Raw genomic sequence first — 22894 nt, 5'->3', positions numbered from 1 at the left:
GGTGCGATCATCAATTGCATGCTGACCAAAATGATGGGCTAAATAGGAAAGTTTTATCACTGTTCATCAACAGTACACAAACTGAATAGTACCATCAACATTCACCATTACAGCTTATCTTGATGTCTATCAATGATACGCCTCTGGCTCGGAAAGAAAACACAGAGTTTCCCCACTACTGATTACAACACTGTGGTGGCATTTGTGTGCACTCATCTCGTAAACATGATTATTCTGACATGACTTTGAAAGCAGAATTACATTAATCTTTCCCTGTTGCTAGGTGATGCAAACCCCATTACAAATAGAGGTGTAAATTAGCACATCAGTCAAATTACAGCATGGGCAACCGGCGGCAACTTAAAACATGCTATTATAACCACCTGTAAGTCCGGGAGGACAAAAACAAACTATCATCTCGCTTCTAAATCACTACCTGTCACTGACAAATTATTTACTTGTTCTCTTGCCCAGTAGACTCCTGATCAAATATAACCTGCAGAAAGACAGCCAAGTGCATGCTCTCTCAAAGACCTTTTTATACTACCCAAGAAAACCCCATAAATTAGCTTGAACTCTTATGCATTGTAATTTGGATAAATTCTTAAGCCGAGCTTTGCTCTGGCTTGCAGCGACTTGATTTTGCACTCTAAAGATTATGGAAGTCATTCAAAAACATGAGAAAGATAATCAGAGAGTACTTACTGGAGGACCCGGTTCTCCTTTAGGACCAACAAATCCATCATAGTCAAAGAAATATTCATCTTCTTCAAAACCATAGTCATCATATCCATAACCCTCCGAGTATTCTGCGTCGTGCATCCCCTCCTGGACCTGTTCCTCGGATTGATCCACTAGGTTATAGCTGCTCTCTTCACGGTACAGGACGGTGCTGTTCACTTTAAGCTTGGTCTGCAGAAGCTCCTTGTTAGATTGGTGGGATCTACCGTCATTCCTGAAGGCCTCTTTCAAACGGCTCTGCTTGATGATGGTGATCAAGTCCGGGGTGGCCCGAGTTGCTCTTGGCTTCTTAAGAAGTTGCTTATTCTCTGTGTTATTTTCACCGTCAAGGTTCTTGTCTGGGTTGTTGGTGGTAGTCTCCGGAGTGAAGGCCAGGGATTGCACCTTATTGATGGGTCTTGGAGATGTTTTTATTAGTCTAGGTGTGCTGGAGCGAAATATCGGAGAGCTTGTGGTTGAAAGCTGGTCAAAAAGTGCTGTGGGAATAGAGTTGGTGGCCGTAGTGGAGTGATCAGCAAGAGTTGGGATAAATCTCTGAGGGTGTGATTCGGAAGAGCTGCGGTGGAACTTTGGGGAAGGTGAAACTGATGGGGAGTGAGACTCTGTGCTCCCTGACAGAGATCGGAAGGTGTCGGACAGTCTGCACTGTTTTTTAACATAGTCGCAGTAGTGTGCCGCAGCTTGGGCAGAGGGGTAGATATCCAGCTGGCACAATGCTCCTTCAAACTGCACCGCCCTGGAGTCCATCCTTCCCACGGAGAGGCGGCCTTCAGAGCCCAACGTCTGCGAGCGTGTCAGTGTTTCCTCGCTGTACTGCACGTCCCCGCAGCGTGCATAGAGAGATACGGAGCGCGGCCGAACCCCCACAGAGAAGGAGTGCCACTGTCCATCTTGCACATCATACTTGAAGTAGACAGACGCTTTCTCGCCTGTGTAAACCACTACTTTGCCGGGCAGGAGCTGCAAGCCGAACTGCAGTCTGTCCCTGCCATCACGCATACTAAAAAGAAAGGCATTGTTCGCTCGCCAGGAGCTTAAACTCACTATGATGGAAAACTCCTCCTCCACGCCTGCGGGGAGCAAGCCCAATGATGGGGCCTCAATGAGGGCATCTCGTCCGAGGATAACCCCAACACCAGGGGGCAGGATTGAGAGTGATGCAGCAAGGGAGGTGAGGTAAGCTGTCCCGGAAGAGTGTATGTCTCTGTGACCGGAAAGGCCCAGCTGATGAATAAGATCTACACCTTGAGAGAAAGAGAGAGGCAGTTGTAAGCAATAAGGTAAGCAGGGTTTGGCAAGGTCGACACCGCAATAAAGACTAGGTTGTTGTGTGGTGGGTTTTGCCAGGGCATTCAGGGTGGTTTTAACATGATGATAGAATGTCCCAAGTTTGGTCAAACCTCTAATCTAAAGGATTAGCGACAACTCCATGCACTAACCTCTAGGCCACAAATTTAATTTAATCTGTTAAATGATTAAATTTGGTTGAGAGTCACCATAAAACAATTTCTGAATTTGAGGCCCTCTATAACACGAACCACACAAATTGTATGAATGTGTTTTGACATCATGATATCACAAATTACCCATAAGCCCTTGCATAGTCCCAGCATCTGTGGTCCAGATGAAGAGAGAGAACGAGAGGAAGGTGGGGTCTCAAACCACACATCTCTTTTCTCCCTTTCTCTTTCAGTGAAGACAATTCTCTCTTTTTCTGTCACATGTTACTAGTCTGTGCGCATCTAAGTGGGCTGGGAGAGGAGAAAGGATGCTTTTTGAGGAACTAATTCCTTGTCATTTCTGTTTAGTTTAGACACAGGCTCTTGAGTTCCAGTCCTGGAAGGCCAGTGTCCTGCAGACTTTAGTTACAACCTTAACCTAACACAAGGAACAAGGTTAAGTTTGGAACTAAAGTCTGCAGGACTTCAGATTCCTCCTGATTCCTCCAGATTCCTGGTTTAGACTCAATTTAAAGGGTTAACTGGGATACAAGAAAGTTTTCTAACATCATGTGTGATACATGATGTTAGAAAACTTTCTTGTATCCCAGTTTAATGTGCAGAAACAGCTAAAAGCCTCTTCCTAACCCAGACTTTCCCATTTGCACCCAACTGTAAAAAGGTATGGGTGGAAGTCAACTTGTCTAAACTCAATTTGGACTTAAACGTGAATTTCACCTTTTCTGCACCACTAGAGTCACCAAACAGAATTGCAAAACAAAAGCAAGATCAACAGATAGTCCTGCACCAACACTCATTTGTACAGTCAATGTTGCTGTGTCAGGCTGGTTGGGACACCCATGCAAACCGGACAATGTTTAATAGCACCACAGAGTCTCAGTTTTACTGAGGAGAATCAACCTACAAATGGCTCACTTGCTGTCTGCATTTTAAGGTAGTATAGAAGCTTTTTAACATTGGAAAAATTACACACTTCACCTTAAAATACATCATAAAGTATAGCCTAAAGGCAGCAGAGCACATCCTTGAGGAACTACAGCAAGTCTGTTTTTGAGATCAAGTGAGCAGGATCGTCTGTCCTCCTGTCAGCAAACACAGACAAGCTTTTACATGGTTTGAGAATGTCTGTGGAGAGATCTCAGAGGAACTGCTCTGGCAACAGGCACTTTCATTACTAATCCAGACTTTCTGTTTTAGTTTGAACAAATTTATTCAGCCCAGGCTTAAACAGATGACAAGCAAAAGGCAACAACAGCAGAGGCACAAAGTTACGGCTGTTCCCTCTCGTGCTTTCTATTCTTTGTGTTACAAGTTCAGCGCAGGCCGTTACTGTGCCTTGAAAACTGATTCACCGTGGGTTTAAAAACAGACGGGATCTTGAACAACCATAAAAAAAGAGAATTAGACTTCAAAGCTCAGCCAGCCATGTTTCTGACTGGTTGCACATGGGCGACCCTGTGAACTTTCACCTTTTTGGTGGTTCAAATAGATCGTCGAACAGCCAATAACTTATTTTTAGAATGACGCCATCACAAAACAACCATGAAGAGAGGCAGAGAAATCCTCCCTGCGGTGATTGGCCATCTTCAGTGCCAAACAATTTATTTCAAGCTCCGAGTCCGGATAAATAAAGATATTTCTACAGTAGTGGCCAAATACGATGTCCATAGGTAATATTTGTTTTTAATGACCCTACAAGTTCGATTAAACCATCACAAAATGATACACTGACTACAACATAATCAGTTATTAGTATTTTGTTGGTTTTCTCTTGTTTTTGCATTGGTTTATAATTTCTTTCTATGACAGCCTGGCCAAAAATTATGTCTTCAAAAACAAATGACTTCAAGCGCAACTATGCAAAAAGCCTACAAAATCTTAAAAATAAAAGGGTAGACTTTTTCAACTTGAACCACTAAAAGACTGCCTGGACAACCGAACAGAACAACCTAGCAACCACACATCAACGCCCTAGCAACACCTCAGCAGCATGCACTCGGATTCACTTTTGCTATTTGTGTGTGCTTGTATTTCTTTGGTTGATCTGGTTCTCTCTCTCTTTTCACCTGTTCAGTGATGTTCTGGGCTGGATATATAGCGAGAGAGCGTGGAGAGAAGGGCGCGGACGTTGACCTGCTACGATTTGTTTCTAGCGGCGTGATCGATCCCTGTTTCAGCTCTGTCAAGAGCTTGGCGTGCACTGAAGGAGAAGGGCTTGAGCGGAGTGTCGAGAGACCTGTGTGCGTCATGATATTTCCGCCAGCTGCTGATAAGCTGTTTAATTTGTGTTTGTTTCAATGTTTCATTGTTCTATGTTTATGCCTGTTAACATTATCTGTTGCATGCTGATACGTGAGTCATGTAGTTACTGGAATAAACAGCTAAAACTGTTATATTTTGCACCGTGTGTCTTTATGTTGCTGACCTTTAATAGTGGGGTTCGTAACAATTCTGCATATTTAGGCAACTCTAATAGCACATCCAAGCATTACATGCATACAGCAAATTCACATGTTTAAAGTAAATATTGAACATAGCACCTTTTAACAAAAATATTTAGTAAGCATTTGGCCGACACTTTTATCTATTGCTTTTATCTTATCGCCTACATGAATGATTGACGTCGGGCTGTTTAATTATTTAAAAAAAAATTTAACACAAGGCTGCAAGTTTAACTGCTTCAAAAACAGCGATGTTAACACCTCGATACGGAAAAATGTCATGTAGCTTTTCATCTGCAAACTATTTATTTGCGAGTGTGTGTCTGAACAGGAAGCCTGTTAATAAAAGGTCATTTAGTGGGGAAAACATTTTTATCCTATTGTTTGCAACATTTATTTGCCTGGTCAGAAATCATATGGCGAAGTGATCTGGAATGGCAATGCGGTCAAAACCGACCTGGAACTACTTTAGCATTGCGTTTAGTGAATAATTGCACGCCTTAGAAAATTCATCAACCAATTTTATCAGTTCATGCATATCCTGGGAATCAAATCTGAGCATTGCTAGTAGACAGTACTCAATTCCACTCTTCAATCTTCTCTAAGCATGCAGTGTAATGATAGTAAAGTAGGTAAGGTTTCTAATAATATACTTCAAGGCTTCAGGATGTTGTGCAATCATAATTCATGTGTGCTTGTGTAACATCTTTACTGCTGGCTGTCCTCTATTGTTCGAAGGTGTTTTAGTTATTTCTAGCAGCATGTGTAGTCTTTTCTTCCTAATGTCAGCTTGAACAGCAGCCAGACTGTGTTTTGTGTCTCAGCAAGCGTTTGATCTTGTGTGTGTGTGTGTGTGTGTGTGTGTGTGTGTTGTAAGACAATACTATCATTAAATTGATCAAAGGTGACAATAAATACATTTATAATGTTAAAAAAGCTTTATATCTTAAATAAATGTTGTTCCTTTGAACTTTTTGAACACGTACAATGTAAAGATATTGACTTACTGTTACAAATAAGTATTAAAACAGTATATGTACATTATATTTATATAATTATATTTACAACTATATACGATCTAAATGTACAAAAGGTGCCAAGAATCTCTGAATAGTTTTGAATTGCAATGAATCACTGAATCAGACCGTTTGAAGTGATTCATGAATTCAACTTGCCAGTTAAAATGTCATATTTTATATTTACGCCAATAAAACATCTCTGTCTGAACAAGCTGACGAGTAACGTCATGAAAGTCAAGAATGAATTGTGAAATTAGTACAATGACATGCTCTACTCTTGGAAACTTGATGACCTAATAAAAAAATCTGAAATAAATCGAGATATTCACAATTACCGTATATTTAGATGGCCATCTAAATATATTACATTTGCTATTCATCAGCCAGTCAGAATCACTGCTCCCTGTGTTCCCCTCAATATCTCTCTTATTTTATCTTCTCCATCTCACACAAATAAAGGCAAATGCCAAAAAATACTCCCGCTAGCTCAGATCGGGTTTCTTGCAGGAGAAAACCAGCTCTCAGCCGCCTAACCTGGTTGACCTGCTAGTCCATCTAAACCAGACGTTTATATCTTCATCCTCCTGCAGTCGTACTGTATCTCATCTGTACAGTCAGCAGCGGGAGAGACGAGCCCTATGGATATCTGGAAATGACCAGAAATGACAAGACTAGAGCGAGAGAAAACTGAGAGACAGAGAGTCGCTCAGAGCGCAAGAACAGACACGCCGACCAATTCAATGAAGAAAGAGTCGCGCGTTCACCGCCAACAGATCTACTTACACCAATGCTTTCCATTTAAACGTTCGCCTTTCCTTTTCCTGCTTCCGAATTTCCTCCTGAAGTTCCTCTCTTCGCTCTACAAAAAAATTTCACACACACACTTCTAAACTAATGAATTATAGTTACTGATAAATGTTAAAACAGTATAATTGCATTATTATATTTATATCACTATTTTTACAACGGTATTTAATATATATTTTCTTCCTTTTGAACTTCCTCCCTTCACTCTACAGTAAAATCTCACACACAAACACACACCTAAACCTTTGCCTGTGTTTCTACAGAGCCCCTAAAGGGACACGGTGATGGAAAAAAATGTATGGGAGGAATTTTCCTCAGGGGGACACAAAGTTTTTCTGGGAATGCAAACGTTTTTTTGCAAGCGAACGCAAAGTTTCTTGGCAAACGCAAAGGTTTTTGCGAGCGAATTCAAAGTTTCTTGACAAATGCAAAAGTTTTTCCAAGTACAAAGTTTCTCGGCGAACAACAAAAGTTTTTCCGAGTGAACACAATGCAAAGTTTTTCTGCAAATGCAAATGTTTTTCAGAGCAAATGCAACGTTTATCGTCGAACGCAAGAGTTTTCTGAGCGAATGCAAAGTTTTTCGGTGAACGCAAGAGTTTTTGCAAGCAAAGGCAAAGTTTATCGGCAAACGCAAGAGTTTTTGCAAGAGAACGCAAAGTTTATCGGCAAACGCAAGAGTTTTCTGAGCGAATGCAAAGTTTATCGGCGAGCGCAAGAGTTTTCTGAGCGAACGCAAAGTTTATCGGCAAACGTAAGAGTTTTTGCAAGCGAACGCAAAGTTTATCGGCAAATGCAAGAGTTTTTGCAAGCGAACGCAAAGTTTATCGGCAAACGCAAGAGTTTTTGCAAGCGAACGCAAAGTTTATCGGCGAACGCAAGAGTTTTTGCAAGCGAACGCAAAGTTTATCGGCGAACGCAAGAGTTTTTGCAAGCAGACGCAAAGTTTCTCGGCAAACGCAAAAAAATTTCAGAGCAAATGCAAACGTTTTTCAAAACGAACGCAAGAGTTTTTGCAAGCGAACGCAAAGTTTATTGGCGAACGCAAGAGTTTTTGCAAGCGAACGCAAAGTTTATCGGCGAACGCAAGAGTTTTTGCAAGCGAACGCAAAGTTTAACGGCGAACGCAAGAGTTTTTGCAAGAGAACGCAAAGTTTATCGCCGAACGCAAGAGTTTTTGCAAGCGAACGCAAAGTTTATCGGCGAACGCAAAAGTTTTTGCAAGCGAACACAAAGTTTATCGCGAACGCAAGAGTTTTCTGAACGAATGCAAAGTTTATCGGTGAGCGCAAGAGTTTTCTGAGCGAACGCAAAGTTTATCGACGAACGGAAGATTTTTTGCAAGCGAATGCAAAGTTTATCGGCAAACGCAAGAGTTTTTGCAAGCAAACGCAAAGTTTATCGGCGAGCGCAAGAGTTTTCTGAGCGAACGCAAAGTTTATCGGCAAACGCAAGAGTTTTTGCAAGCAAACGCAAAGTTTATCGGTGAACGCAAGAGTTTTTGCAAGCGAACGCAAAGTTTATCGGCAAACGCAAGAGTTTTTGCAAGCGAACGCAAAGTTTATCGGCAAACGCAAGAGTTTTTGCAAGCAAATGCAAAGTTTATCGGCAAACGCAAGAGTTTTTGCAAGAAAACGCAAAGTTTATCGGTGAACGCAAGAGTTTTTGCAAGCGAACGCAAAGTTTATTGGAAAACGCAAGAGTTTTTGCAAGCGAACGCAAAGTTTATCGGTGAACGCAAGAGTTTTTGCAAGCGAACGCAAAGTTTATTGGAAAACGCAAGAGTTTTTGCAAGCAAACGCACAGTTTATCGGCGAACGTAAGAGTTTTTGCAAGCGAACGCAAAGTTTATCGGCGAACGCAAAAAAGCGAACGCAAAGTTTATCGGTGAACGCAAGAGTTTTTGCAAGCGAACGCAAAGTTTCTCGACAAACGCAAACATTTTTCAGAGCAAATGCAAACGTTTTTCAAAACGAACGCAAGAGTTTTTGCAAGCGAACGCAAAGTTTATCGGCGAACGCAAGAGTTTTTGCAAGCGAACGCAAAGTTTATCGGCGAACGCAAGAGTTTTTGCAAGCGAACGCAAAGTTTAACGGCGAACGCAAGAGTTTTTGCAAGCAAACGCAAAGTTTATCGGCGAACGCAAGAGTTTTTGCAAGCGAACGCAAAGTTTATCGGCGAACGCAAGAGTTTTTGCAAGCGAACGCAAAGTTTATCGGTGAACGCAAGAGTTTTTGCAAGCGAACGCAAAGTTTCTCGACAAACGCAAACATTTTTCAGAGCAAATGCAAACGTTTTTCAAAACGAACGCAAGAGTTTTTGCAAGCAAACGCAAAGTTTATCGGCGAACGCAAGAGTTTTTGCAAGCGAACGCAAAGTTTATCGGCGAACGCAAGAGTTTTTGCAAGCGAACGCAAAGTTTATCGGTGAACGCAAGAGTTTTTGCAAGCGAACGCAAAGTTTCTCGACAAACGCAAATATTTTTCAGAGCAAATGCAAACGTTTTTCAAAACGAACGCAAGAGTTTTTGCAAGCGAACGCAAAGTCTATCGGCGAACGCAAGAGTTTTTGCAAGCGAACGCAAAGTTTATCGGCAAACGCAGGAGTTTTTGCAAGCAAAAGCAAAGTTTATCGGCGAATGCAAGAGTTTTTGCAAGCAGACGCAAAGTTTACCGGCGAATGCAAGAGTTTTGCAAGCGAACGCAAAGTTTATCGGCGAATGCAAGAGTTTTTGCAAGCGAACACAAAGTTTATCGGTGAACGCAAGAGTTTTTGCAAGCGAATGCAAAGTTTATCGGCAAACGCAAGAGTTTTTGCAAGCAAACGCAAAGTTTATCGGTGAACGCAAGAGTTTTTGCAAGCAAACGCAAAGTTTATCGGCAAATGCAAGAGTTTTTGCAAGCAAACGCAAAGTTTATCGGTGAACGCAAGAGTTTTTGCAAGCAAACGCAAAGTTTATTGGCAAACGCAAGAGTTTTTGCACGCAAACGCAAAGTTTATCGGTGAACGCAAGAGTTTTTGCAAGCGAACGCAAAGTTTATCGGCAAACGCAAGAGTTTTTTTCAAGCGAACGCAAAGTTTATCGGCGAATGCAAGAGTTTTTGCAAAAGTTTTCTGAGCGAATGCAAAGTTTCTCTGAAAAACGCAGAGAAATGTTTTTTCTTCCACCTCATATGTTTTCCATCACCATGACCCTTTAGGGGCTCCGTATGTTCCTCTCTTGTAAGTCTAAATGCATGAATGTAAATGTAAACTTCATTCACAATAGGAACATGCACTATTTCATTTATTTATAAGTCTTCAGTAATTTACACTGATTGCAATGCATTGGCCTACATGAGAGCCAATCATATTTTATAGCTCAAATAATAACATTAATATACACACAAATGGCTATTTAATGCCTGTCAAATGTTTTATGAGTCTGCTCGTTGCTCACGGCTGCTTTCCTCCTCCATCACTCTTTCTCTGTGTGTTTATTTCCGATCTACATAGACATTTAACACAGTCTCAGTTTCATATTAATAGTAAAATATGCGCACTGGCAGATTCGTGTTTCCGTAGAAACAGAAATACAATCGGCAGGAAAACAAACAGTCAAAAGACTCTGTTTGCAGAAGAACTCTAAATAAACATCGATTTAAAACTGGATATAATTCTGAAAGACTGTTGCTTTGGGCATGAAAGTTGATTTTTCATTAAAAGCCAAAACAGTAACGGAAGTATAAGTATCGCTTTACATAAAGAGTAATAAAAAATATAGTAAATCTTGGCTGTGTGATTATTTATACATCACAAAAATGTAAACTGTATTAGAGCAAAGCTCTCTATATAAAGTTGCATATATAATACATCAAACTTGATCTGCAATCATACAGTATACTCACAAAGTAATATATAATATATAGCAAATCTCAACTGATTTATTATTTATATTATCATAAAATACAACTACAGTAGTCAACATTTGAAGTGGATCAAAACCTTTCATCAAAGTTATACATGAATTTTGACCGTTAATGTCTTAGGACAACTTTCATGAACTTTTTTGATCCACTTCATAAGTGTATTACTGTATATTTTCAATCAGCTAAATGCGACTAAGGCATGAAGATATTAAGATGTTGTAAACATTAACATCATGATTTCACAAAATAAAGGGAAAGTGTGCAACAAACTTTTTGAAAGCGCAACAAAGATTACAAACGATTAACTCTGAATATTAAACTGGGACGCATCCAAATAACACACTGCAGCTTTAAAGGCAGATCTCTGAGGTTAAGAGGTCAAAGGTCAAAGGTGAAGGTGAAGAGGTGAGCGTATACCTTGAGCTCTTGAGCTCTCTTCTGCAGTCAGCACTGCCGCACATGTTGACAGGAGGAAGACGAGGAATCTCCTGTGGAAAAACAACAACAAAGACTTTATTTTTATTTATTTTTCCGTTGCTGGTAATCTTGAATCAGAATCAGTTCCTCTTGCAGCATCTCTTCTCTTCTCTGATGACGAGGGCGGGGCTTTAACCTGTCACTCACATGAGATCAGCCAATAGCAAACCACAAACGTCCACTCATCCAATCAATTCCCCATAAATCACATGAGAAATGAAACCCAAACAAAGCGTTTAATGTCTGTGACGGAAAGGGCGGATAGAGATCTGGTGCGTTTATAAACCGAATCTGATGTTTAGAGCGGTCGGCGGTTATTATCCTGTCAACGAGAGGAGCTAAACACATAAAAGCTGAAATGGATTCGCCTCCAATGGCCCTTCACTTTCTTTTACAGTATTTGTATGTATAACTGAAAAAAAGAAGATTTTTGAGTCACAAACAATTTGATACCCAGCATTTTGATTCATAACAGAACACTGAATGCTCAACTGGAATCGGACAGTTTAACGGCTCAACCCAAGATGGCGCTAAAGACTCGAGAGGGCATGATCAGTTAGATGGCTAAAACATGTTTGTCGATAGAGAAACCACAGGTGTAGCACATCAAATTAACTATTAACATGTTTTACAACAAAACATTTCTTTAAAATAAATGTCCCTTGGTTTTACAGTTTGTTATTTAAAATAAATGCAACAACGTTCCCATTGCATGTGGCTTTTTAGAGGCACTTTACACTCAAAAATAGAGGTACTTTACTGGCATCAATGGTTCCATTAAGAACCTTTAACAACCATGGAATCTTGTAAAGGTTCTTCATACTGGAAAAAGGTTCTTTAGATTATTAAAATGTTCTCCACACTAAAATTGCTCTTTTAGGAACTGATCACTGGAAGGTGCGAGGAACCATTTGGTTCTTCTATGACATCACGGTAAAAAAAAAACTTCTGGAATCTGTATTTGTAAGATTGTATGAATCTTAAATGTATGTACTGTATATCCAACAAACACTAACATTATAAGATTAAGATTCTAATTTCTGGAAGGAGAATGTGAAGAAATGAAAACGAATATTCTAGATCTTCCCAACAATCATCTCTTTGTAAATAAATTCTAATTCAATAAGGGCAACAGAACAGTGACCGCTGGCATAAACTGCTTAGACTACAGTTATTTAAAAGTTATTTACACTTAGTGACAGTTCTATTTAGAACCATATCGTCCTGAAGAACCATTTTAGCATAAAAGTGTTAGACTTTAATAATAATGAGAAGACTTTGAATACTTTTGACAGTTACAGATTTAAAAAACAAAAAGGCGGGAACAGTGAAAATACTGTTGACAGTTACAGATGAAAATAAAACAAAAAAGGTAAGACCAGTAAAAATATTGTTGACAGTTACAGATTTAAAAAACAAAAAGGCGGGAAAAGTGAAAATACTGTTGACAGTTACAGATGAAAACAAAACAAAAAGGTAAGACCAGTGAAAATACTGTTGACAGTTACAGATTTAAAAAACAAAAAGGCGGGAACAGTGAAAATACTGTTGACAGTTACAGATTTTAAAAACAAAAGGCGGGAATAGTGAAAATACTGTTGACAGTTACAGACTTTAAAAAAACAAAAGGCGGGAATAGTGAAAATACGGTTGACAGTTACAAATTTAAAAATCAAAAAGGCGGGAACAGTAAAAATAATGTTGACAGTTCTAAATTTAAAAAACAAAAAAGCGCTGGAACAGTGAAAACACTGTTGACAGTTACAAATTTAAAAACCAAAAAGGTGGGAACAGTAAAAATACTGTTGTTGACAGTTATAAATTTAAAAAACAAAAAGGCAGGAACAGTGAAAATACTGTTGACAGTTACAAATTTAAAAAACAAAAGGCGGGAATAGTGAAAATACTGTTGACAGTTACAAATTTAAAAAACAAAAAGGCGGGAAGAGTGAAAATACTGTTGACAGTTATAAATTTAAAAAACAAAAAGGCGAGAACAGAGCAAATACTGTTGACAGTTATAAGAAAATACTGTTGACAGGTATAAGAAAATACTATTATGGATTTAAAAAACAAAAAGGCAGGAACCTTTTTTATTTTTTTATTTTTTTATCTGACTGTAACTGTCAAAAGTATTTTCAAAGCCGCCTTAACATGCTAATGTGGCCACAAGTTTGAGGAACTGAAGATTCGTCTACTAAGAAACATCATCTTCGTACAGGACTGACGGTGGGTTATATAATCCTTCCAGAGAAGAATGTGGAGTCAGAGAATCCATCGTTCATCCTATCACTGTGTTGAGATACTTTTGCTCGTAACCCTTACACCAGTGGGCCTGAGGGAGGTCTATCTGGAAATCATATTTGACTAACTCTTTTCTACATTTGAACCTCGCGGCTACTTTGGTCACTTTCTATGATGAATTGCTTGTAATGTTCCTCATTTGTAAGGTACTTTGGAAAGAATTAACTTTAAAGAATTCCCTAAATCATAAAACAGAATCCAGACAAATTAAAACATTTCACAGGCCCTAAAATTTAACTAATTGTTAAATAGTTTTGTTTATTAATCGAATCGACATTTTTTTAATTATTAATTTGGGAAAAATAAAATGTAACAATTAAAATATTTTGACAGACATTTTAATGAAATCAATTGATTAGACATCCTTTTTGATTTTTAAAATTTAATAAAACCATTAAAAATAAAATTCAGAAAGATTGAAATGGAAAACAGAATTCTGGGAAAAATAAAACGGATTTCATTGGGCCCTCGTTGTAACGGCTGGTTGGATTGGTCAGCCTGATTACTTGGTCAAACGCATTTGTTTTCCCACAGTTCTCTGCGAGAGTACAGCAAACGCAGGGTGCCGCTCGAGAGGATGGTGTGACATTCCACAGTCGAAGAAAAGAAAACACAACACAGCGGAAGAAAGAAACAGAGGAGGCTGAATCTAAACAAGAGTTTGAGGCGACTGTCAATGTGGTTAAAACAGCAACTGTATGATTTACAAGAACATCTCAAATTGTCTTAACAATCCAGAACATTATGATCTATCCAAAAAAAACATTGTAAAGTTGTACTTCTATACCTCTATCTTCTGCTTTGGCTTTCGCATCGGCTTTACAACTTTACAAATCAGGAAGTCACTCAGAAATGTCTCAGCCAATGGGCTTGTGAGGGTGTGGCTAATGCAGATTCCCACCGCTTGCATAATTGCGGCTCGTATCAGCCGGTGCCAGAGCGAAGGCCGTGTGTTCAGCATACAGAGCAGATGCTGGCGTAGTCGACATCGCTCGCTCACTGATCCACTGCCAATACTCGATCCTGTTGGCGTTGGCTTCTCACACCTGCAGCCAGAGACTGACTCTATTACTAAAGCGCTGGTCATGCTGGTCTATGCCGACGAAGAACGACAGGCACACAAAACAACACGGTCAAACTCTCTGTTTACACAAGCTTGGATCAAGAACAAGTGGAATTGAAGTAATAAACTCAGAACTGAACCTAATAAACTCAGAGCCTAATTCGAGCAACACAACAAATAAAGTCATTTCCATGGTCATTATTACCAAATAAATCCCATCAGGATGATACACAACCCTTCATATCGGGGTCCTAAATCACCCTGCTAGGGTTTATTTTCACAGTAATGACTCTTCTCTTCTACTGTACGTATACTGTATATAACGATATGGTGAATGCTAGCACAGCGCATATGAACTCCTGAACACGTCTGAATACTGACTCTTACTTTGAATCTAGTGTTGATCTGGTTCCCGGTTGGAGGATCACTGAATGAATGCATTAAACGTGCTCCAACACTCATCTACCAGATGCAAACTATGCATGAATAAGTAACGGTAATGACAAAAATGATATTTTTAAGACCAAATCAAACCAATTACATTGGGTTCAAGCTCATGAAAGTCATTTTTAGTTGTCAGATCAGGGTTTGCACACTTTTTGACCAATGAATTGGTTTCCAATATAATTAATGAATGCATTAAAGGTGCATCAATCCACATTTAACAAATACAAACTATGCATGAACTGCGGTAATTACAAACATTGGTTTTTAAGCTTATAAAAGTCATTTTTAGCTGTCAAATCAGGGTTTACATACTTTTTGTACAATGATTTGGTTCCTGGTTGGAGGATGAATGAATATATTCACATGCATCAACACTCATTTAACAAATTCACACTATATGCATGAATAATAACTGCGGTAATAACAAAAATAGTATTAATTGTGACCGAATTGTTCAAGCTCATTACAGTCATTTTAGTCGTCAAGTCACAGTTTGCACACTTTTTGTCCAATGAATGGTTACAGATTGGACGCTTATTTAACAAATGCAAACTATTCATTAATAAGTGAATGCGGTAATGTCAAAAATGGTATTTATTATGACCAAATCAAACAGACTGCATTGGGTTCAAGCTCATGAAAGTCATTTTTAGCTGTCAAGACAAGGTTTGCAGACTTTTTGACCAATTAATTGGATCCAGGTTGGAGGATGAATGAGTGCATTAAACATGTGCATCAACGCTCATCCAGCTAATGCAAACTATGCATGAATAACCAACTGCGGTAATGACAAAGAAAGTATTTATATGACCGAATTATTCAAGCTCATTAAAGTCATTTTTAGTCGTCAAGTCACAGTCTGCACACTTTTTGTACAATGAATTGGTTCTAGATTGGAGGATATGCAACAGCATTGAATGAATACATTAAATGTGCATCAACGCACACTTAACAAATGCAAACTATGCATGAACTGCGGTAATGCTAAAAAATAGTATTTATTATGAGCGAACTGTTCAAGCTCATTAAAGTCATCATAAGTCACAGTTTGCACACTTTTTGCCCAATGAATTGGTTCCAGATTGGATGGTCATTTAACAAATGCAAACTATGTATTAATAAGTGACTACGGTAATGTCAAAAATGATATTTATTACGACCGAATCAAACAGATTGCATTGGGTTCAAGCTCATGAAAGTATTTTTTTTCAGCTATTAATGATAAGACATGAATAGACATAAACAATTACACTGGATATAGCATGCAAACGTCTCCAATAAGACCCTCAACAGAATTATGTTGATGAAATGTTTTAGAAAGGCATGCCCTTTAAATATTTCCATTACTTATTTCTCCAGATATTTCCAGATTTGATGTAGAAACACCTTTAGAAAGGCAAAGCTCTTCCAAACATGAACTTCATTCCAAACCTGTGTGCCTTTCTCTCTTCTGAGGAAATCTAAAACACTGAGACATCTTTTTCCACAGAAGAAACAAAGTCCTGTCGGTTTGAATAGTGAAGGATAACAGAACAATCATTTTTGCGGGGAAACACATTTTCACAGTGCAACAAAAGCCACTAAACAACATTTAACTGGATACTTGATGTAATATGATAAGCAAGATCGCAGTCAGGTGCATGTGTGGATTTGTTGGGATTTCATTGAGTCTAGTCCAGATGTTAGAGGTCAATGCTCATCTCCATGAGGAATGTTGCTGCTCTTGTGTGTCGGCTTGGAGAGCTGAACTAACAGCGCACAGTAAAACCCACTCGTACTTCACTGTCACTTCAGCCAAATCTACACTTTAGGGAGCAGCAGACAGCCAGTTACAGATGAAAAATGCAAGCGAATAAACCAGTAAATCACAAAGCCTCCTCGTCTGGTGCAAATTTGCTACAAAGGCAGGAGGAATTTAACCCCGGATCAACATATGGAAAATTCAGCAGCAGACTGATCTGTGATCATTATTAAGCCTATGCCATAACTCAATCTGGTGTCAGAAAAGTTGGAGTTCAAAACTCAAAACCTCAGAAGAACACATTTATCTAGGAAAGTCTGTCTAATGTGCACGATTCCAATAAACGCATCTGTGTTCGTGTCCTCTCCTGATTTTACATTAAAATGTTGTGATGCGCTCGCGAGATTGAGAGTTACTAAAGTTAGTTAGTTAGTTACTCACGTTGTAGTTGTGGGAGAAACTTGTCCACTCCTTGTCCGTTGAGCTCCTAAATGCATTTGTATGCATTTGTCCAAGCAGCAGTTTTCAAAGCGAAAACAGAATCGCACAGCAGAAGACACCACCGGCTCATGAGACCAGATCCAGCCTGATCACATCACAGTCCGTGTCCGCGTCCGCGCGTGGAGAGCTTCAGTTCTGCGGTCAGAGCGCGCTGCTGGAGGAGGACAGGGGGTGACTGAGGGAGCAGATCAGGAGATCCGTATTAAACCTGACCGAGAGAGAGACCGAGAGAGAGAGAGAGAGAGAGAGAGAGAGAGAGAGAGAGAGAGAGAGAGAGAGAGAGAGAGAGAGAGAGAGAGAGAGAGAGAGAGAGAGAGAGAGACGCTCCGGGCTCTATGTGTCTGGACTCGCTCGGTTCGGCGCATCTCCAGCTCGGTGTTGTATTTCACTCATTACTGCGTGACATCATCCATTCTATCTGTCCGGTCATTTATTTTAAACATTAAAAATTAAAAAAAATAATTATTGAAGAAATATAAAAACAAACAATACAATATTTCGAATGCTAGGGGGAGGTACAGTACGGTAAACAGTATAATAGGAATACTTTAAAGAGTCTACAAGATTTTTGTTTCTTAGAGGGCAATATTGACTCATAATTCGTTCACTTCATTTTTAAAAGCAATAAAACAAGGGGTTTTCCCTGAAAATGTACATTTAGGAATGTAAAATGTAGCCATTAAAATAAGATCTGTCCGTCTTTTTTTTATTGAAGAAATATCAAAACAAACATTATACAATACATTTCAAATGCTATGGGGATGTATCTCCATTGTTAAAAGCGCTATATAAATAAAGATGACTTGACATGTATAAACCGTATAATAGGGATAGACATGCTTGAAATTCTAATAACTTTGTGTTTATTTTTTTAATTTTTATTATCAACAAAGTTTGTATACAAACACTTGAGTAGCCTATATATTGACATACAATATAGATATAACAAAGACTTTCACACTAGGGGGCTATTGCTCATTTATATGAAGATAATAAAGCAATTACAAATTTTGAATCATATAAAGCTCAATTTTTTTCCTGAATGAAGTCAAATATATTTTTTTACAGGAGAATTACATTTTGCCATTAAAAGAATAAAATTAATTATATAAATCTGACAATCCTTGATTCTCCCAATATGTTTCCAAAACAACATAAATTGGTCATCAATGTTTCTTGTGATAAAATCACAGACCAAAATGGTCTTACAAATGGGCAATGCCAAAATAAATGAACCACCGTTTCAGGGCAACTGTGACCAAAGGTACAATTAACATCAATATCAACTTTTTGTTTCTTCGAGGGCAATGTTGACTCATAATGCTTCACTTCATTTTGAAATGCAATGAAACATGGGGTTTTCCCTGAATATGTATTATGATTATTTGTTCATCTCTCAATTATATTGCATTGCATTGTGTTTCAAAACTACAGAGGTTTGATCATAAAACTAAGCATTTAAATATCAACTTACTAGCTATTATTTGTAGATATTGATATTTATATGCATTTTATGTCGGGTCTGCTATACTCATTTTGAAATGCAATGAAACATGGGTTTTTCCCTGAACATGTACAGTTATGAATGTGTGATGTGGCCATCAAAATAAGATCTGTCCGTCATCTAGGGTGAATTAATAATAATAATAATAATAATAATAATAATACATTTATTTTATATAGCGCCTTTAAAAGTTGCTTTCTCAAAGTGCTTTACAGGCAAACATAACAACAGAGAAAACTACACACTTTAAATCCAAAATTAACAAATAAAATGAATAATCAAGTAAAAATAAAATGTTTTAAGAGTGAGAATTAAGGGTGATTGGGACAGTTTTTGAGTTTCCGCCTCAACACATGATACATTTCTATAATCCTGAAGATGTTACCTATCCATTTGAACAGGAACAAAGTTTATATTTTAGTGAAAGGATGTGTTACATACACTTTTAATGTAAACTGAGCCAAAAGGGAGATTGGGACACAACGTTTGGGTGAAAAGATGAATTTAGGGTAGTGTAAGCATTTTTACTGTATTGCACAAGTTAGTTCATACTTTTTCCTGTTCATTATTTAGAGTCATGTTTATTTCTGTTTAACTTTATTTCTCAATGTTTATTAATCCACCCACAATTCATACAGTACAACACATGTAACTGAGGTAAACGAAGAGCAAAGGTCATTGAAAATGTTAAAGATCAAGTAAACAATAAAAAAAAAATGCTTCAGGACCAAAAATTCTTTGGGGGGGGGGGGGGGGGGGGGGTAAAAAAAACCCGCACAGTAAAACCCGCACAGTAAAAAAAAATTAACTATAGACCTGATGTTTCTATTTTACCCGCACAGTAAAAAAAAATTAACTATAGACCTGATGTTTCTATTTTCAGAATTAGGTTGTTTTATTTTAGCAAAATCTAGCTATTTCATGAATATTTGTGCGGTTGATTAGGGCTTACTCACATATTGAGGCTGGGAAACACTGATTTAGAGAACAGGGGTTCTCTATCCCAGGTTATTAATTTTCTTAATTAGAAAAGCCTTTAAGCACTGTCCCATTCACCCAAAATGTGTTTGGGTGGATGGGACAAAATAAAAACAACCTATTCTGAAAATAGAAACATGATATTAACAAATTATTAATTTATATGAATCATATTCGTGTTTCCATTTGTACAATATAGCTATGACAATTTTAGGACCTTATTATGAAATCAGCAAAAGCTAATGTCATATTCCTCAGTTCATGTATTTCTGGTTCAACTTCCGGTTTGATGCCCCGCCCACCTACAGGATGTCCCACCAATAAGGGCATCCGGTTTTGATTATGCGGTCTCAATGCTAGGGCTCGGCAAAAAAGGTTTTTATTTTCAGCCATTAGGTGAGAAAATAAACTGTAGTTATACTGTCCCATTCGACCTTATGTCCCATCACCCTTCATTCAGTTGTCTTCTGTACAGTATTTATTATTGTTGTTATTATTATTGTTTAATTATTCTTTATTATTTGCCACAAAACGGATCTGATATAGGCTATACTTTGCCTGGCCTTATTTGCATAATACAAAAAAAAAAGTTAGTCATGGCCAGAAACATTTATCGCCATCCGACCAATTCCTCATTTGAAAACTAATAATTACAATTTATAAAAACAATTTTTGTAAGAGGTCTCTTATGTTCTGCATTTATTTGATCAAAAACACAGCAAAAAGTAGCCTACTATTGTCAATTATTATAATAATTTAAAATAACTGTTTTTTGTTTTATTTTAATGTTTACATTTTTTACCATCTATTGATTTTATACAGCAATACAGCCGTTTTTGAACGAATCGTTTGACCGAATGATTCAATGACTCATTAAGAGAATGATTTGCCGCCACCTACTGGCAGTTTTAGTATTACTCTGGAATGCATAGCTTGGTTTTTACAGCTGGCTGCACAATGCTGTGACATTTTCGATGAAAATTCATAGATTTGTTAGTGTGAGTGATAAACAGTGTCATGCTAACAGTTCCAAGATGGCCGACACGTCGACGTGTCTGCAGTGGTCGAATGTGTTATCTATATGGTTCTGATTCCTTGTCTTCTGACATTGTCAGAACACAAGAGCTCATGCACTATGACATTTGACCTTCTGTTAGACCTCACTGTAACCCAACGTTACTGGATTTAGCCTGAACACAAAAATAGTGAACTACTAAACCAGCTTCACACACGTTTCAATCACTGACATGGTGGAAATTGGTAAACTCTAAACGATGCTGGGTTGTTTTAACTCAAATGTTTGGTCAAATATGGACAAACCCAAATGTTGGGTTAAAAATGTAATTTAAAATTTTAACCCAACTTCAACTTTCACTTTCAACTGTAAATTTTTTTATTACATTTTTAACCCAACATTTGGGTTTGTCCATATTTGACCCAAATTTGGGTTGAAACAACCCAGCATTTTTTAGAGTGTATACAGGGGCTGTTCACACCACAAGTGTTCATGCAATAAAAAATAAATAAAGGTAAATAGAAGGAGCACAGCAGAATGGAAAAGTATCCCAAGATGCATTACTAAATGTTGAACTTTTGAGGAAGGATATTTGTTCATCTCTCAATCGTACTGCACTGCATTGTGTTTCAAAACTACAGAGCTTTGATCATAAAACTAAGCATTTAAATATCAACTTACTAGCTATTATTGGTAGATATTGATATTTAAATGCATTTTATGTCGGCTCTGCTATACTGCATCTCATTGATTTATGTTACTAACACTTTCATCTGCACCATATTATTGCTCAGTTTGGGCCTCTGAATAAAACTGAAATCAAAGCTGAACAGCAATTACAAAACAGGTCTATTGAATGAACATGCTTTATCAAATTACACCTGAATTAAGTGGTGACTGTGTTTTTTGTGCTGGCTGTCACAATCAGTTTTGTGCAAACAGGATAATGGGTCTCAAACGAGTGTTTTGGTTTCACCCAGCAAAATGACCCATTAACCCAGGGCAAACACGCGCCAGTGAAGCGCAGATCATCATATGTTGTGTTTGGGTTAAAGCAGCACACGGGAGAGCGCCAGGTTTCCGGGTTCAAATCCCAGCTGGCGATCGTTTGATGTCCCAAAATGGCAGCAAAGCAAAAACACAACGCAAGTCTGAGCGTCTAAAAACTGATGCAGTGCTGCATTCGGACCATAAACCTTCCCGTACGGATCACTGCTGGTGGGAGACGGGAAACCAGACTTCCTCCCGGGAGGAAAGTAATGGATTGAGCGCGTGCAGAAGCGTGGACTGATGACAAACCCAGAATCCTCTGCATCACCAACATAAACAAAAACCTGAGGCCGGATTCACGAAAGTCTTCTTAGGAAAGAAGTTAAAGTCAGCATGAAAGTTGCACTGGTATTTTCTTCCCTATTGACGCATATCTGAGTGAAACGCTTCTCAAACAAGAACAAATGTGGGGGGGCTTGATTTTGTCCATGGGGAATTGAGTGGATGGTTGTGGTTTGCTATTGGCTGATCTCATGTGAGTGACAGGTTATAGCCCCGCCCTCGTCATCAGAGAAGAGAAGCTGCAAAGGAAAGTTATCCTGATTGAAGATTACCAGGATCTCATTAACATGAATTTAACAAAATAATGATGTGTGCACTGATAAATAATATAGAATACACACTGAAATATTCCATTAAAAAAATATCAATTGTCCATTTTGGATTTCATGGTGACTAAGATAAGTTTGTAATTACGTGCAATTCTCAAATACGTTTGCCAACAAAACGAGAAGAAGAAAATGACAGGCTTTGGTGTTGCTATATCTGATTGTACTGTGGTTCTGTGTACTTGTGTGTGTGTTTAAAGATCTGTGAGCAGTTTTCACCCACAGGAAAGCACAACTACAGCTGTTAGTATTGCAAACAAACACTCATACAAACAAGACTTCAGCTCTTCTTTACAGGGATAAATCACTAGAATAACAAACCCGACTGCTGGCAGTAGATCCTTTTCCTTTTTAGCACCTAAACTCTGGAAAGACAGACACACTGTCAGTTTAAATCTAGACTGAAAACACATCTCTTTAACCTGGCATACAAATAACATATTATCAATTTCTATTATTCAAATCAGTTAAATGATTGTTAGGCTGCATAAACTAGTTCAGCCGGTATCGGGAACACTTCCTATAACACATGATGTACTCGCTATGTCATAAGAAGAATGGCATCTACACTAATGTTAGTCTTTCTGATTTTTCCGAGGTTTACTGTAGTCAGCCGGATCCGGGCCGTATCCAGACCAGATGGAAGACCCGTGCCTAGACACGACCACAACGCATGATGTAATCAGCCAGATCCAGGCCATATCCAGACCAGATGGAGGACCTGTGCCTAGACATGACCACAACGCATGATGTAGTCAGCCAGATCCAGGCCATATCCAGACCAGATGGAGGACCTGTGCCTAGACATGACCACAACGCATGATGTAGTC

General features: G+C 38.5%; 1 protein-coding gene across 1 annotated transcript in view; it reads right to left on the bottom strand.

Annotated features, from left to right (window-relative positions):
* The window catches only part of LOC130069411 (collagen alpha-1(XXIV) chain-like), a 145806-nt gene extending 128656 nt beyond the window's left edge, over positions 1-17150 (bottom strand). The window contains exons 1-3 of the mRNA XM_056233278.1: positions 16850-17150; positions 10794-10864; positions 706-1985 (exon numbers count right to left, since the gene is read on the bottom strand). Coding sequence (XP_056089253.1) covers positions 706-1985; positions 10794-10864; positions 16850-16905 — 1407 coding nt within the window. The 5' untranslated portion in view covers positions 16906-17150. The remainder of the gene's footprint in view (positions 1-705; positions 1986-10793; positions 10865-16849) is intronic.
* Between the last annotated feature and the right edge of the window lie 5744 nt (positions 17151-22894).

Source organism: Rhinichthys klamathensis, unplaced genomic scaffold (assembly GCF_029890125.1).
Source record: "Rhinichthys klamathensis goyatoka isolate OS25496 unplaced genomic scaffold, OSU_Roscu_1.1 h1tg000366l_1, whole genome shotgun sequence".
Classification (NCBI taxonomy): Eukaryota; Metazoa; Chordata; class Actinopteri; order Cypriniformes; family Leuciscidae; genus Rhinichthys; species Rhinichthys klamathensis.
This window is presented reverse-complemented; position numbering and strand designations above follow the sequence as displayed.